At 39.9% G+C, this 18,864-nt stretch overlaps 2 protein-coding genes and 1 pseudogene across 2 annotated transcripts; 1 reads left to right on the forward strand and 2 right to left on the reverse strand.

Annotated features, from left to right (window-relative positions):
- The first annotated feature begins 1,887 nt into the window (after positions 1 to 1,887).
- Positions 1,888 to 4,210, forward strand: LOC139881670 (gibberellin 20 oxidase 2-like; annotated as a pseudogene).
- A 622-nt stretch (positions 4,211 to 4,832) lies between these two features.
- Positions 4,833 to 8,037, reverse strand: LOC139881671 (probable methyltransferase PMT25). The gene is given in 15 exon segments (XM_071866109.1): positions 4,833 to 4,882; positions 4,885 to 4,977; positions 4,980 to 5,059; positions 5,179 to 5,373; positions 5,480 to 5,749; positions 5,972 to 6,146; positions 6,221 to 6,331; positions 6,418 to 6,688; positions 6,904 to 6,966; positions 6,968 to 7,054; positions 7,139 to 7,224; positions 7,227 to 7,515; positions 7,518 to 7,651; positions 7,755 to 7,821; positions 7,873 to 8,037. Coding segments are annotated over 15 exon segments (2,136 nt in total).
- Positions 8,038 to 17,492: 9,455 nt separating this feature from the next.
- Positions 17,493 to 18,726, reverse strand: LOC139881672 (uncharacterized). The gene is made up of 2 exons (XM_071866110.1): positions 18,278 to 18,726; positions 17,493 to 18,225 (listed from the first exon to the last, which is right to left on the reverse strand). Exons 1-2 carry the CDS (start codon positions 18,724 to 18,726, stop codon positions 17,493 to 17,495), a joined length of 1,182 nt encoding a protein of 393 aa, XP_071722211.1.
- Positions 18,727 to 18,864: the final 138 nt, after the last annotated feature.

Here is an 18,864-nt window from a genome sequence, read left to right on the forward strand (position 1 = left end):
CCTCACATCTCTACACCAGAAGCAATGAACCAAATTATGTTATTGAAGAGATCAAGCTACTTCACCAACAAAAAAGAGCAGCTCAAGATTATCAATTCCTCGTTTGAAGAACGTTTTTAAGGATATAATTGTCGACAACTACAAATTGGAAAATGAGCATGACAAACTGAAAGAAAAGACTGAACTTCTTCAAAAACAAATCGATTAGACACAAATTTTAGAATCAAACGGTAGATGAATATTATATAATGAAGGATCAACATGATGAAGCAAAGAAAAAATTGGAAAAATATAAAAAGCACAAATTTAGTCCCAAATTAAATGATATAGAATTCTTAGGCCATGCAATTGAGATGCTCTGAACCTAAGAGAGTAAAGTGCACTTATTCTTATCCAAAAATGATACAATTAATTAACTTTTCACTTTCGTAATTTTTATACACAAGTCTAAGGGTTCGTCTGTTAGACGGGAAAATCTATAATGCTAAAATTAATTTTTTTTTTTATTTTAGAAAATAATAAATATAGTAAAAAATATTCTTTCTGTATATAAATAGATGACGTATTTTTTTTTTTGTCTTTAAATATTTAACATTTTGATAATATCAATGCATTTCTTCATTTTTATTCCTCCACTAACTTTACACACATGCAATTAATATTTTAATAGAGAAAGAAAATGGATAAATTATATAGTAAGGATAATTTATGTACTGAAATCAATGATATTGGTATGCGTAAAAAGTGTCAAGTGCCATCTATTCAAATACACAGGTAGTAAAATTTACGTATCTTGATTTCATAATAAAATTTATAATTGTATATAATCAATTTAGTTGTTCATATTGTTTGAAAAATAAGATACGCTCCTTTTAATTAAGAATAAGAAAAAAAATATAATGAATTTTTATTAAGAATAATAATTTAATAAAATAATTAAAAATATTAATAATATATATTATATTTTGATTAGGAATAATATTGTTAATAATATGTTCGTTAGGAACAAAAAGAAAAATAAAAATCAATTTTAATTAAGAAAAATTATTAATTTTATGAAAAATAAGATACGTCCGTTTAATTAAAAATAAGAAAAAAGTATGAATTTTTTATTAAAAATAATAGTTTTAATTAAAAAATTAAAAATAAATAATAATTATAATTTAATCATAAATAATTTTTTTTAAACAATATGTTCATGTGAATGGTAAAAAAAAAATATGTCTGTTTTAATTAAGAATAAAAAAAAATATAATAAATTTTAATTAAAAAAATTGTTTAATAAGAAAATTAGAAAAAAAAAGTATATAATTTTGTTAGGAATATTTTTTAATTAATAAATAAAAAATTTATTAGGAATAAAATTATTATATTAAAAAAAAATATTTGATAGAATTTCATTTAAAAATTATTGACTTAAAATTGTAACTTAAAACTTAATTAAACTTAAAATTCAAAAATATATATGTCAAATTATATTTATTAATAAAATATTATATATCGAATGTTAATTTGATAATAAAATTTATAATTAAAATAAATTAAAAATTAAAAATATCCCTATTATCAATACGATATTTTAAACACACAAAAATTATGAGATCCCCATTTAATCTTTTTGAACCCTATGCAATTTAATATAGTTTAGTGGGACCCATTAATTATGTCATGAGCAAAGCTCATCGTGCTCTTACCTTAGATTTTCATACACTTGGTGCGAAAAATATATGCACCATGAGTAAGCAGTCAATCTCTCGAATATGAATGCACTTGGTGCATGTAAGAATTTCTTAACAATTAAGTATTACATCTATAAATATCAAGCATGCGTAAAAGAAAATTTATTCAACTTGAGAAAACACAAAATTAATCTAGCTATATATAGCAATGGGTTCATTTGATATCTCTCCCCAACAATTAGACAACGTACCCCCTCAGTTTCGTTGGCCGGAGACCGACTTAATCCCGGCTATTGGCGAGCTTAATGCTCCAATAGTAGACCTTGAAGGTTTCTTCAATGGTGATGAAGCATCAACAAAGCAAATTGTTGAGAAAAATTAACAAGGCTTGTTTAAGCCACGGTTTTTCCAAGTGATTAATCATGGAGTTGATGCTAATCTCATTGGAAGTGCTTATGAAAAAGCAGGAAACTTCTTTAAGCTTCCATTTGAAGAGAGAAATTAAAGTTCAAGATGACGCCGGAAGATCGTACCGGCTATGATGGAGCACATGCAAACACGTTTCCCATCCAGATTGCCATGGAAGGAAACCTTATATTTCAATTTTTATCAGAATTCTCCAAATCCTGTCGTTGTTGAATTCTTCAAATCAAAGTTCGGCAAAGATTATGAACAGCATGGGTAAGATTAATTTTTTTTTCTTTTTTTTTTTTGAAATTGGGTAAGATTATATATTTTTCATTTTTGTGCACAGCATGTTACATAAATGGTGTATGGTGTAAATAAAAAAACGGTATATAGCCAGCACAACTTAAAATTTAATTAATTTGTCGATATTTAATTACCTCAAACTTTTTTTTTTTAGAGAGAATTACTTCAAATCTAAAACTTAGTACTATTTGAACTTTATATGATTTTATTTTATTTTATTTAGTTACAGTGTGTCCCGGTGATTTTTTACTGAATTGTGAGTGAAAGTGATCATTCACTACTTTTTTTTTAATTGAAAAAAGGTGACATAAATATGAAATTATAACTCGCAAAATTATTTTTATTATCTCTTGAAAAATTTCAAATCAATAGCCAAAGTAATTTTGATTAGATTTTATTAATTAATTTTAGATTTAAAATTAAATATAGAATAAAACATGTTTTCTTAAACCGACCGGCGTTGCGCTTGCGCGTGTTATTTCGTCGCTATCCAATTTGCGTTACATGACACTGTTTGTCAATTTGTGTCTTTCATAAATAAAAAGTTGAAACTGCTTTTGTTGTTACGTGAAATTAATTACTTGTATGATTTATTTTATTCTTTTATTTGTTGAGTGCTAATTTCTTTGAAGAAAAACTAAAAATTGAAAAAAATAAAAAATTTATCTTAACTACTGGTAATATTTAGTGTAGTTATCGAGAAAAAAAGTAATAATTAGTGTACAATATATTACATTTTATAATCTTGATTACATATGTTATATTTAATTAGGATGATATTTCAAAAGTATTGTGAAGCAATGAAGAGGTTATCGCTGTCAATAATGGAGCTATTGGGAATGAGCTTGGGAGTTGATCGTCGTCACTACAGAGAATTCTTTGAAGATAGTGAAGCCATAATGACATGCATCTCCTATGCTCCATGCCCGGATCCAAACTCTACACTCGGAGTCGGACCTCACCGAGATCCGATTTCGCTAACCTTACTTACCCAAGACGACGTTGGAGGTCTCCAGGTTTTCGCTGATAGCAACTGGCAAAATGTTTCTCCTCATCCTGGTGCCATTGTCATTAACATTGGTGACACATTCGCGGTAAGTTCAATGCATACATATATAATTACTTTTTTTATGTATAGGTACACTCTCTCTCCGTCCCTATTTAAGTGTCACCTAAGAATGACATATTCTATCCATTTTATCAACTTTTATAATTATGTGCACTTTGCACTTTATATATACATTAAACAATTTATTTGAACACATAATTTTTAATTCGTTTTACAGTCAAATTTTATAAGTGAATATATAATATTCATCTACATACATAAACACACGTTTCATTGTTGTTTTGGACAAAATAAAGAACGGACTTTATTGGAAAATTTTGGTCAAAATTAGGTTGACCACCAATTTTTTTAACACATTTTGTATTGTATATACATCATATGTTAAACTTCATTAAAGTTATATTGATAAATTACTACTTCTATCCTAGCTTCCTTAATCTATTTGAAATATCAAAAAGTGACAATTAAATGGGGAGGGAGGGAGTATATAATTAGGTAATGAGGGTTGTATATACATGCAGGCACTGTCAAATGGAAGATACAAGAGCTGCCTCCATAGGGTATGGCTGAATAAGGAAAAGGATAGGAAATCATTTTGCATTCTTTCTGAACCCAAAGAAAGACAAGATTGTTAGAGCACCTGATGAAATTGTGCTCCAAGATGGAATAAGGATGTTCCCCTGACTTCACCTGGTCCCAGTTTTTACCATTTCACTCAAAATGTTTGCCGAAGCGAACAAGACAATCTTGAAAGGTTCACAGAATGGTTCCGATCCTCTCCTGGCGTTAATCCAGCTGAACAAGTTGTCGTCGACAACTAGTTAGCTAGTTGAGTGCTAGCTATTGTTTTCAAGTTTAAGAACTTATCGAGTATTTGTTTATGTATTCAGGTAATTTCAATCATGTGTTGGATTGTATACCTGAATTTTTTTTCTCTCTCAAATCCCCTTCTTCTTTTGTTTATTTAAGTGGTTATTGTTAGTTTTTATCATGACTATGAAATGTTCGCAAGGTTTTATTTTTCAGAGGAAATTTGGAAAACTATCTGACGTGTTTACAAAGCTACAGAATTGCTTGTCATTTGGACGCTCAAATTTACAATTCCCAATGTCCCATCTCTTCCTAATAATTGGAGTAATAACACAAAATTTCAAAATTATTCCACTTCAAAATTACCGGGTAAAAATTTGGTAGTGTATGAACTTCTTAGAATATTATGTTTTGTGGTGGTTAGCAGAACGATTGTCAAAGTACATAAGTCTAGTCCGTACCCACATGCAAAAGGTTCAATTCCAATATCCCATATCTTCCTCCAAACATTGAACTCCGGCTGTGAGCAGAATGATTGTCCAAGACGAGAACTGTTGAATGATCTAACCAATGGCCGATTTCACTGCCTCTGTCTCCTTCGGCCGCCAATACGTCTTTGAACGCAAAGTAATCCCTCATTGTCTTTCGAGAAGCTCATACGGACCTCCCACTGCATCGATTTAGCCATGCTTTCAATCTCACTAATGATTCGGCATTGTCCCGGACTATAAGTTTTCCCTCTGGCCTCAGAATTCTATCGACTTCTGCGAAAACTGCCAGTAAGTTGCACCTATTGACCAGAACAGACAGAATATTTTAACAACCAGGATTTTGCAAGGAAAAGCTTCAAGTATTTTTGGCACGGAGGGCGTACATCCAATACTTTTAACGTGAAATAAGATTACATACCTCTTTTTGATATTGGAGAAGAGATGATCTGCATGGAGAAGATCGTAGGTCCTCGGGTAAGTGCTGAATGATTCGCACCAGTCATGGTACATCCCGAATAATCCACGCTCGTAGATTATGGGCAGTGTATCGGGTGAGTCTGTGGGGACCACATTCATCACCCACACCTTCAAGTCTTTTAGTGCAGCAGCAAACCTAAATAGTGGCACAGGGTGAGTAAAACATTATAAAAATACAGAAAATCCATACATTCACAATGAGGGGAGATTTTGTGATTCGAAAAGGAAAAAGAATTGTCTACCCTCCATATACAGCTCTCATGTCCATGACGTTCCTCACTGAAGACCAGTTAACGCCCAAACCATTCAGATAAGAGTGTGAGACGAGACTCTTCCAATGGTTGTAGTCTGAAGCAAAATCTTCAGGTGCAGGTTTGCCATATACTCCATCCTTACCATTTAACCAGTAAGGCGGTGTCTTCAACCTTTGAGGCCATTGCTCAGGCCAGCAGGACCCACGTTCTGATTCCCCTGTCGGCACTCTATGCATGCATGCTTGAAGAGGCACATTCCTGAGAAAATGGGCCGTTGTGGTGATTATTAGTAGTAATTTGGAATATTATAGACATACAATTAAGCATGAGTGCTCTTCAGAACCTAAGATATTATGCATATGGTATAAAAGAGGCCACCTTCAACCTGAAATTTTTTCTGTATTTCAGACGTTTTTGCACTTATATGACCAGAATCAATCACCAATGCCATGAAACGGGGTAAAAAGAAAAAGTAGGTACCAGGCGGCATCCCTGTCATCAGATTGTTCACAGAGTGGGGGATCATTTTTGGGCCTCCTAGCATAGCAATCATTGGAAGTTGGTTTTTGGTATATTGCAGCACCTATACCATTTAGTCTGTCCTTTCTAATCACCACCAGATCCCAGCACATTGACTTAGTTCGCTCAGTCATTGCTGTCAATATTTAAACCATGAGGCCAGTTAGAATTAATCTACAGACTCATAAACTGAAAAAAGCGGCAGTCAACCTTTCCAAATCCCAACATCTTCCGGCAGCTTTTGGTAAACAGGAGTAGCTGACCAGACGAAGTAACCACCAGGACGCAAAACTCGATTCAGCTCTAACAGAAGTTTACCACCTGCAACAAAACAAAAAATTGCATAAGCACACAGATGAATTAAATGTAGAGTAGAGTGTTCGAGAGTAACTGCTGAAGACGGTTACCTTCAACATGCCAAGGAACCCTACAACGCGCACAGTGGACAACGTCGAAAACTGAGCTAGGAAAAGGAAGCCTCTTGGTGCCCATAACTGATGAGAAAGCTGGTATTCCTCGTTCAAGCGCAAATTGCACTTGTGCTTCGTGCTCGTCCTTGGGAGCAAATGACATTGCAACAACCCCTTTCTCGAAAAGGTAACCTCCGAAACTAGCTACTCCACAACCAACATCCAGTATTACACGGCTTCTTTTCCCCCAGGCAATTTTAGGGATGGACTGTAATAGAATTAATTAAAGTGAGATAAGAAATTGAATTTCGCATAAATCGACTGAAGAATGGAGTAATATGTACATAACCTACAGAGCAAATAATAAGTAAACACACTAATTTACAATTCTTTTCATAGATAAGTGAATAAGTGATATTAAAATGTCAGCATTCGTGGATCAAACAGTAAAGAAATATGAAAAACCATGGAGGAGGAGCTTACTTTTTGAATGAATTCAATGTAATGAAGAGCCCCATGCTTAAATTGAGTTCCACCGCCTGGGAAAAGTGAGATATTCACCAGTAACTTTAACCCAGTTTTGACTACTCTTGTATACAGCAAGCTTGGTATGAGGCACATTGTTGTACCATACCTGCGTAACCCGAAAAGAAGAATAAATCAGTATAAGCTAATTAATCTATTATACCTGAGTTTGAGAGACACCTGACAAATATACCTTATCCCTACTCATAGGCCATTGAACTGATCGTCTATATCCTTCAGTTAACGGAACAAGACAGGTGGGAGCCTCTTGAGGACACAGCTCTCTCGATGCTCATAGTGGCTTGTGCTATTGAGTTTTTTAATAGCTTGCCTATTGTCAAGACAAGGAATGTAGTCTGGTCCAGCACTGGTTTTACACACTTTCCAGCTATAGATATTTCGTTTAGATTGTGGTGTTTCATTTCCATTTTGTGACTCCTCAGCTTGAGTTGACAAGGGATTAGTTTCTTCCAAAAGTTCAGACTGCAAACCATCATTAGAACCCTCAGTCTTTTCCATGACTTTTCACGATATGTGCATCAATCTTCTCGTCGTCTCCTCTTTCCCCTGACTCCCGAATTCTTTTCATCCTCGTTAGAATCAGGTTTAGTTTCATCTGATCTCTCCTCTGAGTCCTCACCCTTGTTAGTTTCCCCAGTCTCAGCGTCAGTCCCTCCCGTGTTGAATTCCCTGCTTTCAGTCTCATCTCCCCCATTGTTTTTTTACCACTGCCTTTGTTTTCTCTTGAGACTCGCTCCTATCACCAAAATTCTCTTCAGAATTATTCAGTCGATTATTTTCACTAATACTCTCGCTATCATTTTCAACTCCATTTTGGTCATCTCGAACATCACCATTGGTTTTACCATCTCCCATCTATTGAATTATCAGATAAATCACCCGAACCATTTTCAGAGTGTTGATAACTATTTTTTGGTACCGATCAAAACTTGGAGCTTGAATGCCCGAAGTTGACATTAGCATCCAAGCCCCAACTAAACACAAGGACACAAACATAACTATCGTCACCATTGAACAGTAATTCGATGACTTCCTCCCATCAACTCGAGAATACCTCCCCCCCATAGGCATGTTTAAAAAGAAACAGAAATTTCCTATGCGGACTACAAATCTGCAAACATCGATATATCAATCTCCAGTTAGCTAATTGTTAATTAAGAAGCATAATAAGTATGATTAAGCATAGCCATAACAAGCAAAGAAAGATATATCAGTCACAAGAACAGAAACAACAATCTAAATCTCAGATAATGAAACTTGGGGTCTGAAGAAACAAAACCCAACTTTCATTCTTGGTAGAATAAACAAACTAAACCATAAAATTCGGCAAAAATCTACAAGCACTTGGCGATAAGCAATGGATTGAACACAATACTCTTAACAAAAAACTGAAAATTTCAAGAAAGGTCAAAGCAAATGTACCTTGGTGATTTTCTTTGAATAAGATTTTTTTGGAGAAGCTGCAACGATTTGAAGAATTCAACAACTGGGTTGTTCAATCATTTGTAGCGTGATTCAGCAAGTAATTAGAAGAATTAGTTTAGCAAGCTAATTAGCAGCAAGCAACTCTTGACAAAACGAAATACTTACTTTGAACTAAAAAACAAATACTAGATCTTTCTTTCATTAGCTGGAAAATGAGAATATCTTCACTCGTTTTTCCTGCTAAAATAAATTGATTAAACAATCATAATTTTTCTTTTTTAGTGTAATTTTTGCTGCCAAAATGTCTCCCGGCAGCTAAAAAAAAAGTGCGAACTCGGTCCGTCACACTCTGAATCGATAGAAATCGATTCGAACTAAATTCAGGCGGATTGGATTGACATTCATCCGGTTCATTAAGTAAGTTCTCTTGTTCTGTTCGTTTTCTTTGGAAATAGCTATCCGCCAGCCCCAGATCGGTCTGAGTGGTCCATTGAATCACATTTTGATCGAACCGCAACTGACTCGACATCGACAAAATTTATTTTTTTAATTTAAAAAAATTAATGTAAAGTTTACGAAATAAAAAATAATACTCCTATATAACTATATTATACTCTTTCTAAAGTATTTTCTTTCAAGGAAACTTAAATAATTGTTAAATTAACTTCAAAAGGAAAAAAAAAATTGTTAAATTGAAGATATACAACAGAGATCCAAGTTCGATATTAAATTTTTGATGGTCAACTAAACCATACCAAATCAATCCAACTAGCCTCAATTTCATTGAGTGGAGTCGGCTATATGAATCATCGCATTTAAGTTCAAGGGTAGTATGTAGGTCAGATGCTATATTATAAGTCATATAATATAATATCATGTATAAAGTCTTGATTTGTCCAAAGATGGATGTGTGAGAGTGTGGAGAGCACGCGCTTCTTGCTATTGAAGTTGCGATACGGATCTACGTGGAACAAGGAACTCGCTCGGAGTATTGATGCGTCTTCGGTATGCACCTGACCTACGAGGCACACCACTAGTCCTACGGGTCTCAAGTGGCGACTCTAGAAAGAAGATCCCGAGTCGAGTAGAGAGAGAAAGCTTAGATCTGCTACTCAAATATATATGATGTGTAATCAGTTGTGACAAGTGCAGAAAGGTATTTGAATGAATCTCTTCTCAAGGGTCAAGTCTAATCTTATATAGAAGAACACTAGGGTTTTGTCCCTAAAGACTAGTTTGCCCCCAAGTGGGAGACTGACATATGCCCTACAGAGACCTGTACGGCCTTGACTATATGGGAGAACGTGCTTGATAGGTGTGTCAGACATCTCTTGTCAGGTGCATGTCTTGCCGGGGCCTTGCCTGTCGGGCAGTCTTACCCAAAAGTCCTTCCCCTATCATTTGCCCCCTTTTTTTGTACGAAGAGTATTCTTCGTGGAAGAAATGAACATGCATAGGACTCTTTGGGATGTTTTTAATCCCTTTAAGGTGCTATAGGTGTTTTAACCCGTCGGAGCTTGATTTGATCACTTTGAGAGTGATGCCAATGTATAACAGGATTCCCATCGATTTATGTTGCCCCCGAGCATCCTGTCGAGATTATGCCCATATGGCTATGGGTCTAAAGGGATGTCGACATGTGTTGAGGGAGGCTATATCGACTTGGAAATTCGTTCTTCAAATTTGAATTTGAGGCGAACCTAATTGATTTTTTTTTAATTGGAGCGATTTGGCTTAGGGTGAGCCGGACTCGATCGGTTGGACCAGTTCAGGTCAGGCATGCTGGAGAGGCAGTTCGGGATTAGTGAAGTGTCTTTTAATGGGGTACAGGTACTGATGGGACACATGCATTGATGGGATACATGTATTAATGAGATATACCGAGTATCTCCGTCTTCCACTTTTTGTATAAGTTATTTCATCATGTTTTTCGCTCCCTATAAATAGGAGAGAAGGATGCTCTCATTTTTCACTTTTTTAGCAAAATTGAGCAAACTCTCGTCCTCTGCTATATCATCTGCCCGACAGCTTTCAGTGATCTCGACAGCTGTTATCTTTCAATCCTCATCGTCCCAACAACCAATCATGTCTTCTAGGAGATCCCAACAACCACAAGGTTCCTTGTCGGGCGATCTTTCTCCGTCCAAGAATATGTCGAGCCGATCTCTTGAGGAGCAAACTCTGAAACAAAACCCCAAAAATACGACGACAAGCAAGACCCGTCAGCCTAGTTCGGTCCCAACTCCTGTCCAGATTGGAGTGGGTGATATATTGACCCAACAGTTGTTGTTGATCACAGTAGGCAAGATCAAGGAACCTAAGGGCTCGACGCCTCTGGAGGTGCGCCCGACACAAGCTTAGAAAGGTCCCTTCAAGGGAAAGGTCGGGACCAATACAACTCCTGCCCTTCCCGCGGCTGGCGGGAAGCAGCTTGGCCTAGCTGACAAGATTCTTGAAGTATGATATGGTACCTACTCATAGGATGTTTCAGAGCTAATAAGCCTTAGTGAAAGCATATCCTAAGGAGCCCGACGAGTTCAGGGACAGGATCAAGAATGCAAAACCCGACCAAAAATGTAAGGGCAAAACCACCATGTCGGGCAGTGAGACAGTCGGCAAGAAGGCCGATGAGCACGTCCATGGAAGGGATGGTTGGGTGTCGAGAAGAGGAAGGGGACGTCCCAACTAATGTCGTTCATCAAGAAAGATTACTCCAAAAAGTGGCATTCCAAATTCCTCATGCTCAAGGGGCCAATCCCTTTTGATCAACTCTTTAGAGGAACATTCAGAAGTAATCCCCAAGATAAGTTTGTAGCTGAGCACGAACTGAGTAAAGCGGAGAGGAAAGGTCTCTACATTCTGTCGAAGAATATTGGCCTAATGAGAAATAGACAACCTTGCTGAGTGAAGAGTCGTTGTTTAAGTTGGGAAGAAGAGTGACCGACCTAGGTAAGTGTCGGGCACTCCCTTTCATATGCACTACGCGAGGGTATGATCGGTTCTCATCCCATTAATCAGCGAACCTGAATTGAGTCGGTCTTCGTCCTTTGATCAGCTAAGCGCCGACAATACGCTAACATTTCTTCAGTTGTCGGGACCCTCCTTTCCGTGGGGTGATCCCGACAACTGAAATTTGATCAAACGTTGTTTTTCTTTTATTGTCGCGTTCTATTAAATTTCTTTTATTGTGCTTATTTTGCGTCTAAAATTTGATCAAACGTTGTTTTTCTTGCTGATAATGACAAACTGAAAAAGTAGGCTCAGATCTAAAGAGAAGCTTTTGATCGAATGCTCAAGATGAATGATAGCAAGAAGGCTGGGGACGCGCCCGACAGCGCTGCTGCTGCGACCACTTCTGTCGAGTCTAGCGGACTCAAGAGGAAAACTGTCGAGCCCTCTAGCTCCGCCAACCTCCCTTGTCTGTCACTCCTTCCTCCAAGAAACTGAAGAAGGCTAGCGCTCCTTGCTAAAATATCAGTCTGCCCTTCAACAACGAAACTCGTATGATGTCAAATCTAGATGAGGCCCTCGAGTTTTGCTCCAAGAATATAACCAAGATGGCGATGATTATCGATGAGGACATGCCCCCACATGCTTGTGGAATTAGAAAAGTGCTCAGTCTCCTTTCTTTTCTTTTATTTCATTGAGCGTTATATTCTCTTTGTCGAGCTTGATGACTTGATTTATCTAATGCTGACATTTTACATAGGCGCTCGACTACACCTACAAGTTGGGCTCTCGCTACGAGGCTCTGCGTCGAGATCATGAACAGTGGGTAGAGTAATTGAAAGCCGCCGAGAGGAAGCTAGAGCTGAAAAGTGAAGAGGCCGACGAGCTAAGGCTGGCTAAGAACAAGGCTGACAGGGAGCTGTAGAGAGCAAAGAGAAGGTCGAAAAGCTGAAGACGTCGGTCGCCAATCTCAAGGCAGAGCTACGAGATGCAAAGGCTGGGGCCGACAATGTTATCGAGGCCTATAAAGCTTCAGAGGAGTATGAGGCTGACGTTAAGGCATTGAGTGAGAAGGCTAGGGCTCGCATTGCGTCGGAAATCTATGTCGAGGCTCTTGAGGATGTGAAGAAAGCATTCCCTGACATAGGTGTTGAGTCAAATGTGATGAATCAATACTTTGTGTCCGATGCTTCCATCATCTAGGAGGATGCCGACTTCGATTTTGCTCACGAAGAAGAGCTGCCCGACGTCGACAAGAAAGTTCAAGAGGAAGCTGAAGACTTAGAAGAGGAAGCAACTGAGGCGGGGGTTGTTGACCCAAATGGCGTTGGGCAGACACGTTTGGAGGAGATCCAGCCTGACGAGACCTTGATCGGCAAAGGCGCTACCACAATGACCAAGATCCCGACAAGTTGAGCTCGGATCCTCCAACCCTTGTTTGATCGCTATTTGAGCCTTGCCTCCCGACTGCCATTGCATTCTCTTTGCTCTGTTGGCTTTATCACTGTCGTTGAACATTTGTCAAACTATCTTTAATTTCTGTTGGACGATTGTAAGACTTTTATGCTTTGATTCTGCACTTTTATCTCTATGTTGCTGGATTTCTTTGGATTTAATCCTCATTTGCGCTGCATGAATTTCCTTTTATTTCAGTTAATTTTGCATCAAGTTATTCCGTTCTTTGCATGGTAGTTGCCCGAACAAAAAGAAGTGGTTGACTATATGCCCGACGACTTGACTTTTGCACGCTAGGACTTTGATTTAGTTGCTGGAACAAAAAGAAGTGGTCGGCTATATGCTTGACGACTTGGCTTTTTATGTTGGGACTTTGATTTTTGCGCTTTGGTTTGTTTTCTTTGCCCCCATCGAAAGGAGCCAGACCAAGTGGGCCAGACTGATTTTGATGAGTATAAGTTATAAACGCGCGCTGTTGCCCGAACGAAAAGTGGCGACATGACTAGACTAGTCCCGTCGCGTCGACTTTCTACATCTTGGGTATTTCATACTCCGTGGATTTTTAAGGAAATACGTAAAAAATTAGAGCGACTAAAGTGTAAGGAGTTTTGCGTGTTATCGGTCTCGACTTAACTTATTATAGTCGGGCACTTAACTTTTTCACGTCAGAGCGACTAAGGTTCTAGTAGGTTGTCGGTCGATGAACCCTAGCCTCTCTTTGTCGGGCTCTGTCCTTTTTCCATGAGTTTAGCTAAAAAGCTAAGGATGAGAGCCACTTAGCTAACACTCTTGGGTCCATTTTGGGCTAAGGGTTGAGGCGATCCCATTGAAGAGGTGGTAGTGCTCACAAATTAATTAACAAAAGGTGCCTCGCAGGGCTTAACACAAACTTAAAAAATATTCAAAGTGCCACAACAGGGCTTACATACTTAAAGTTTTTGCCTCAAGGGACCGAATGACAATGTTTCATCACAAAAGTTAGTGTTTCACAATCTTACCCAAAAGGTATCGGCCCTACTCGACCCAAGACCGCATGGGCTGGGGAGTTTCATAGCTACGAGGTATGAGCCTGGTCGGGACACTCGCACCATGCGGTATGGTCCTTCCCAGTTGGGGCTCAACTTCCCGACAGGTCAAGTGGTTTTTATGCTTCCATCTTTCTAAGTACGAAGTCTCCTACTTTAAAGCCCGACCGCGGACGCGGTTGTTATAAAACTTAGCCGTCAACAACTTTTGCTCGGCAATTTTGATTGCAGCATTATCACGGACTTCGTCGATGAGATCCTAGTTGAGTAAGAGTCCTTCATTCAGCCTTGGGTTATAGTGTTTAATTCGATAGGAAGCCAAGGCTAACGTCAAGGGGCATGATGGCGTCGGTCCCATAGGTCAGTTTGTAGGGAGTCTCGCCTGCAGCGACCTTGTAAGTTGTTCTATAAGCCCAAAGGACTTTTGCAAGCTCGTCGACCCACTGTTTGTTTGGTAGGTCCAACAACTTTTTCTTGAGCCCATCAACAATGGATCTGTTGGTGACTTCGACCTGACCATTAGCAGACGGGTGTGCTACCGACATGAATCACTGCTCGACGTCATACTTCTTTAGAAACTCTCTAAATCGAGTACTATCGAATTGTTTGCCATTATCGGAAATGATAAAGCGTGGGAGACAAAAACGACATATGATAGATTCCCAAACGAACGACTCAATTTTTGCAGTTGTGATGGTCGACAAGGCCTCAACCTCTACCCATTTTGTGAAGTAGTCGATACCCACTACCATAAACTTCTTCTGACCCTTGCCCGACGGTAGTGGTCCCAGGATGTCGATCCCCCAAATGTCAAAAGGGATTGGAGACACAATCAGAGCGATCTCTTCAGCAAGCTGCCTTGGGATTGAGGCGAATCATTGGCACGATTCACAGCGGTTTAACAAACTCCATTGCATGCTTATGGATTGTTGGCCAGTAGAAACCTTGGCAAAGAATTTTATAAGCAAGTGACCGACCACCTTGGTACGGACAATAGATGCCTTCATGAGTCTCGTGTAGGGCGCATAGTCAGCGTCTTTCGGAGATAAGCTTTTAAGGAATGGACACGACAGAGACCTCTTGTAGAGAACCCCATCAACAAGAGTGTATTTAGCAGCTTTACAGATGAACTTGATTCTTTCCTCCCGGTCGTCGGGCTCGTGCCTTTGGCGATATACTCTCGGATGGGTATCATCTAGTCGGGCTGGCAGTTGATGGGCACAACCATAGGTATGTCGATGGATGGCTTCTTCAGCACTTCTGCATACACGGGTTGGACGATATCCTCCAGGTCGCCCGACGCCAGCTTTGAAAGGGTGTCGGCCTGGGTATTCTAATCTCTTGGGACATTCACTACTTGGTAGTTGTCAAACTGGTTGAGCAAGTTCTTTATCAAAGCTAAATACTTAGACATTATTTCCTTTCGAGCTTCATAATCTCCTGAGACTTGATTGATGACTAGCTAAGAATCGTTGTGGATGCGAATGTTCTTTAATTGTAGGTTTTGTGCTAAGCTAAGTCCAGCAAGCATGGCTTCATATTCGGCCTCGTTGTTGATCGACTCAAAATAAAGAGCGGGAGCATACTCGACGCGAAAGCCGTTGGGACTAGTGAAAACAGCACCTGCTCCACTGCTAGACTTGTTGGACGATCCGTCGAAGTATAAATTCCAATACTCAACGTCGGGCATAGGCAAGTCGGTCGGGGAGATTATGATTTCCTTGGATGAACCTGGGTGGTTGTTGGGCTGGGTCTCGTCAAGCACCCTATTTGTGATAGTGCACTCGACTAAAAAATCTGCCAAAGCTTGGCCTTTGATTGCTGGGTGCGCATGGTAGGAAATGTCGAACTCTCCTAACTCCACTGCCCAATTTATCATTCTTCCGCTCGACTTGATGTTGTAAAGGATCTTGCGCAGCGTTGTTTGATGAGATCTCTGATTGAATGAGCTTGGAAGTAGGGCCTGAACTTCCTAGCTTCCGTGACCAATGCTAAGACAAATTTTTCGACCTTCGAATACCTTATTTCTGCTCCTTGTAGGACTTTACTAACATAGTAGACGACATTCTGAGCTTGTCCTTCCTCCTTGACCAACACGACGCTGACGACCACTTACGACATGGCGAGGTAGACCAACAAGGGCTCGCCTTCCGTCGGCTTCGTCAAAAGTGGGGGCGAAGCGAAATAACGTTTCAAATCTTGGAAGGCTTCTCGACAAGCAAGTGTTCACTCGAATGCTTTCTTTAAAGAGTTGAAGAAGGGGAGACACTTGTCGCCTGAGCGTGATATTAAGCGCCCGAGTGCAGCTACCCGACCAGTGAGGCGTTGGACATCCTTCATGTCGGTCGGCTCCATCATGACATTAATAGCTCGGATCTTGTCGGAATTAGCTTTTATGCCTCGTTGGGACACCATTAAGCCAAAGAATTTACCCGACTTCACGCCAAAAGCACATTTGGATGGGTTCAGCTTCATGTTGTATTTGCAGAGGACGTCGAAGGACTCAGCTAAGTCGGCGTTATGGTCCTCCCCCACAAACGCTCTTGATGAGAATATCGTCGATGTAGACCTCCATATTTCTTCCAATTTGCGACTTCAAAATCCTTTTGACAAGCCTTTGATAGGTTTCCCCTGCATTCTTCAGACCAAATGGCATCACTACATAGCAATACAACCCCTTGTCGGTCATGAAGAAAACTTTGGGACATCGGACATGAGTATTAGGATTTGATTATAGCCTGAAAAGGCGTCAATAAAGCTCAAAATATCGATTCTTGGCAGGGGGTAGTGAGATCACGAAAGTCGATACAGATGCGCCACTTGCCATTAGCCTTCTTGACCATCACTAGGTTCGATAGCCATTCGGGGTATTCAATCTCTTGCACGAAACCTACTTGCATAAGCTTGTCGACCTCCTGAGCAATAGCAACGTGTCAGGCAGGTGCATAACTTCTCTTCTTCTGATTCACAAGCTTCCTTGTTGGGTTGACGTGGAGCTTGTGTACCATGATCGACGGGTCTATGCCTGGAATGTTTTCAGCAAACCAAGCAAACACGTCATTGTTGGTTCGGAGAAACTGGATCATATTATCTTTGAGTTTACCTTCTAGCTCAGCACCGATGAAAGTTACCCTGTCAGGACGACCATCGACAACTTGAATTTCGACCAACTCTTTTATGGGCTCGGCACGAGGGGTCGTGAAGTCATCACAAGCATCAAAATCTATGGCCATGGTGCAACCAACAACTTTCTACTTTCCTTTCGAGGACCGGATGGACTCAATCTTCACTGTATTTCCCTTAGTTCCCGACAGTCATACGTCGGTCGGCTTGACAAATGAGCCCGACTTGATCTATTCGAGCTGTTCTCGGTGCTCGTTGGACTTGAAGGTGGCTAGATGGCACTGTAGGGCTGCTCGCTAGTTTCCTCGGACCACGCTGATGCCATTGGGAGTAGGGCACTTAAAGGCCTGATATAAGAATGAGGGTACTCCACGAAAAGCAGTGATGCCTTCACGCACGAAAAGCAGTGGGTTGGTCCTTTGGTGACGAGCCAATTAATGAACTGGGTGACTCGTCAATCGCATGAACCTAAAGCCACCAGCAATTTGATGGTACCGACAATAGGCATTTCTATCTGGTTGATGACAGAGATTGGTACGGGTGAAGGAGCTAGGTTCTTGTCGACAAATCCCATTTTCCTGTAGGCATGGTAGTAGTGGATGTCAATGGAACTCCCATCGTCGACGGAATCCTCCACACGTTCGTGCCAGATATAGACATTGTCATGACCAACGGGTCGGAATGGGGGTAGAGCACATTCTCGAGGTCATCGTCTGAGAAACCGATGATTGGTATCTTCGTTGAGACCTTTCTCTTTTTTTTAGGTATGTCGACGGACATCACCTTCCTGACTTTGTCCTTCTTTTTCTTGTTGCTCATACGGAACTCCTCCCCAACAATCATATGCACGACACCTCCTCCCTTAGGCATGTCAGGCTCATTATGAGATGTCTTATCCTTGTTTTTGTTGTCTTGCTTCTTTCCTTTACGATGATTGTCTCGTTGACCACCATTGTACTTGTTGTTACCCTTCTCTCGATTGTCGCGACCTTCTTTGAAGTTGTCGAGCTTGCCATTTTGAATGAGATATTTAATCTCATTCTTTAGTTGTTTGCACTCGTCTATCGTGTGCCCATAGTCTTTGTGAAATTGACAGAAGGAGTCGAAGTTGCTTCTATTTGCTCCCGGCTTCATGGTTTTCGAATAGCAAATGTACTGGTTAGACTCTTCAATCGCTATGAGCACCCAACTATGCGGTGCGTTGAGAGGGGTGTGAGCATATCGTGTTGGATATTCTAATCGGGCACCATCTATGTCTTGACTAGAGTCTTTGTTTTCATCCCTACGCTTTTTCTCAATTTTTCTCTACCCCTGACCTTTGCCGTCGGGCTTACCGCTTCCTGTTAGCATCTTTGTCCCTGTCGGCTTCTTGCATCACATCCTTAACCAACATCTCTTCGCCTGTCTTGGCCAACAACTCAACCATTGTCTTTGGAGGTCTCTTCGCTAGAGCCGTTGTAAAAGACTCATTTGTTGTACCGGTTGTCATTGCGGCTACACTCACTTCTGAGGCCAAGACTGGAATTTTGTTGCAGGCGTCCATAACACAAGCTACATAATATTGGGGGCTCTCGCCTCTACGCTGCTTGATGAGAAATAGTGATGTCAAGCTCCTTCCCTGCACCTGCCCCCTGACGAAGCGGTGCAAGAAATGGTTGGCGAGGTCAGTGAGGTTGTCGATCGAGTTTGGTGGTATCATACGAAACAAAATATGGGTTGCATCTTCCAACATGATTGGGAATGCCCCACTGCGGATGGCGTCGGACACTCCGTTTAGTCTCATCGCCGACTCAAAAACTAAGATGTGGCTCTTAGGATGTCCTGAACCCATAAACTACTTAATGCTGGGCATTTGTCAACTATCGGGCGTTGGCTCATTCAGTACCCGTTGGGTAAAAGATGACGGGGCCATCATGTACGC

This window comes from Rutidosis leptorrhynchoides, unplaced genomic scaffold (genome assembly GCF_046630445.1).
Source record: "Rutidosis leptorrhynchoides isolate AG116_Rl617_1_P2 unplaced genomic scaffold, CSIRO_AGI_Rlap_v1 contig181, whole genome shotgun sequence".
Classification (NCBI taxonomy): domain Eukaryota; kingdom Viridiplantae; phylum Streptophyta; class Magnoliopsida; order Asterales; family Asteraceae; genus Rutidosis; species Rutidosis leptorrhynchoides.

Bases quoted from the DNA above. Each gene is read 5' to 3' on its own strand.
- LOC139881672 (XM_071866110.1), bottom strand. From the start codon at position 18,726: ATGAGACTAAACGGAGTGTCCGACGCCATCCGCAGTGGGGCATTCCCA. The intron at 18,226-18,277 runs GTAAGCCCGACG...GAAAAAGCGTAG, and splicing joins AAAGATGCTAACAGGAAGCG to GGATGAAAACAAAGACTCTA.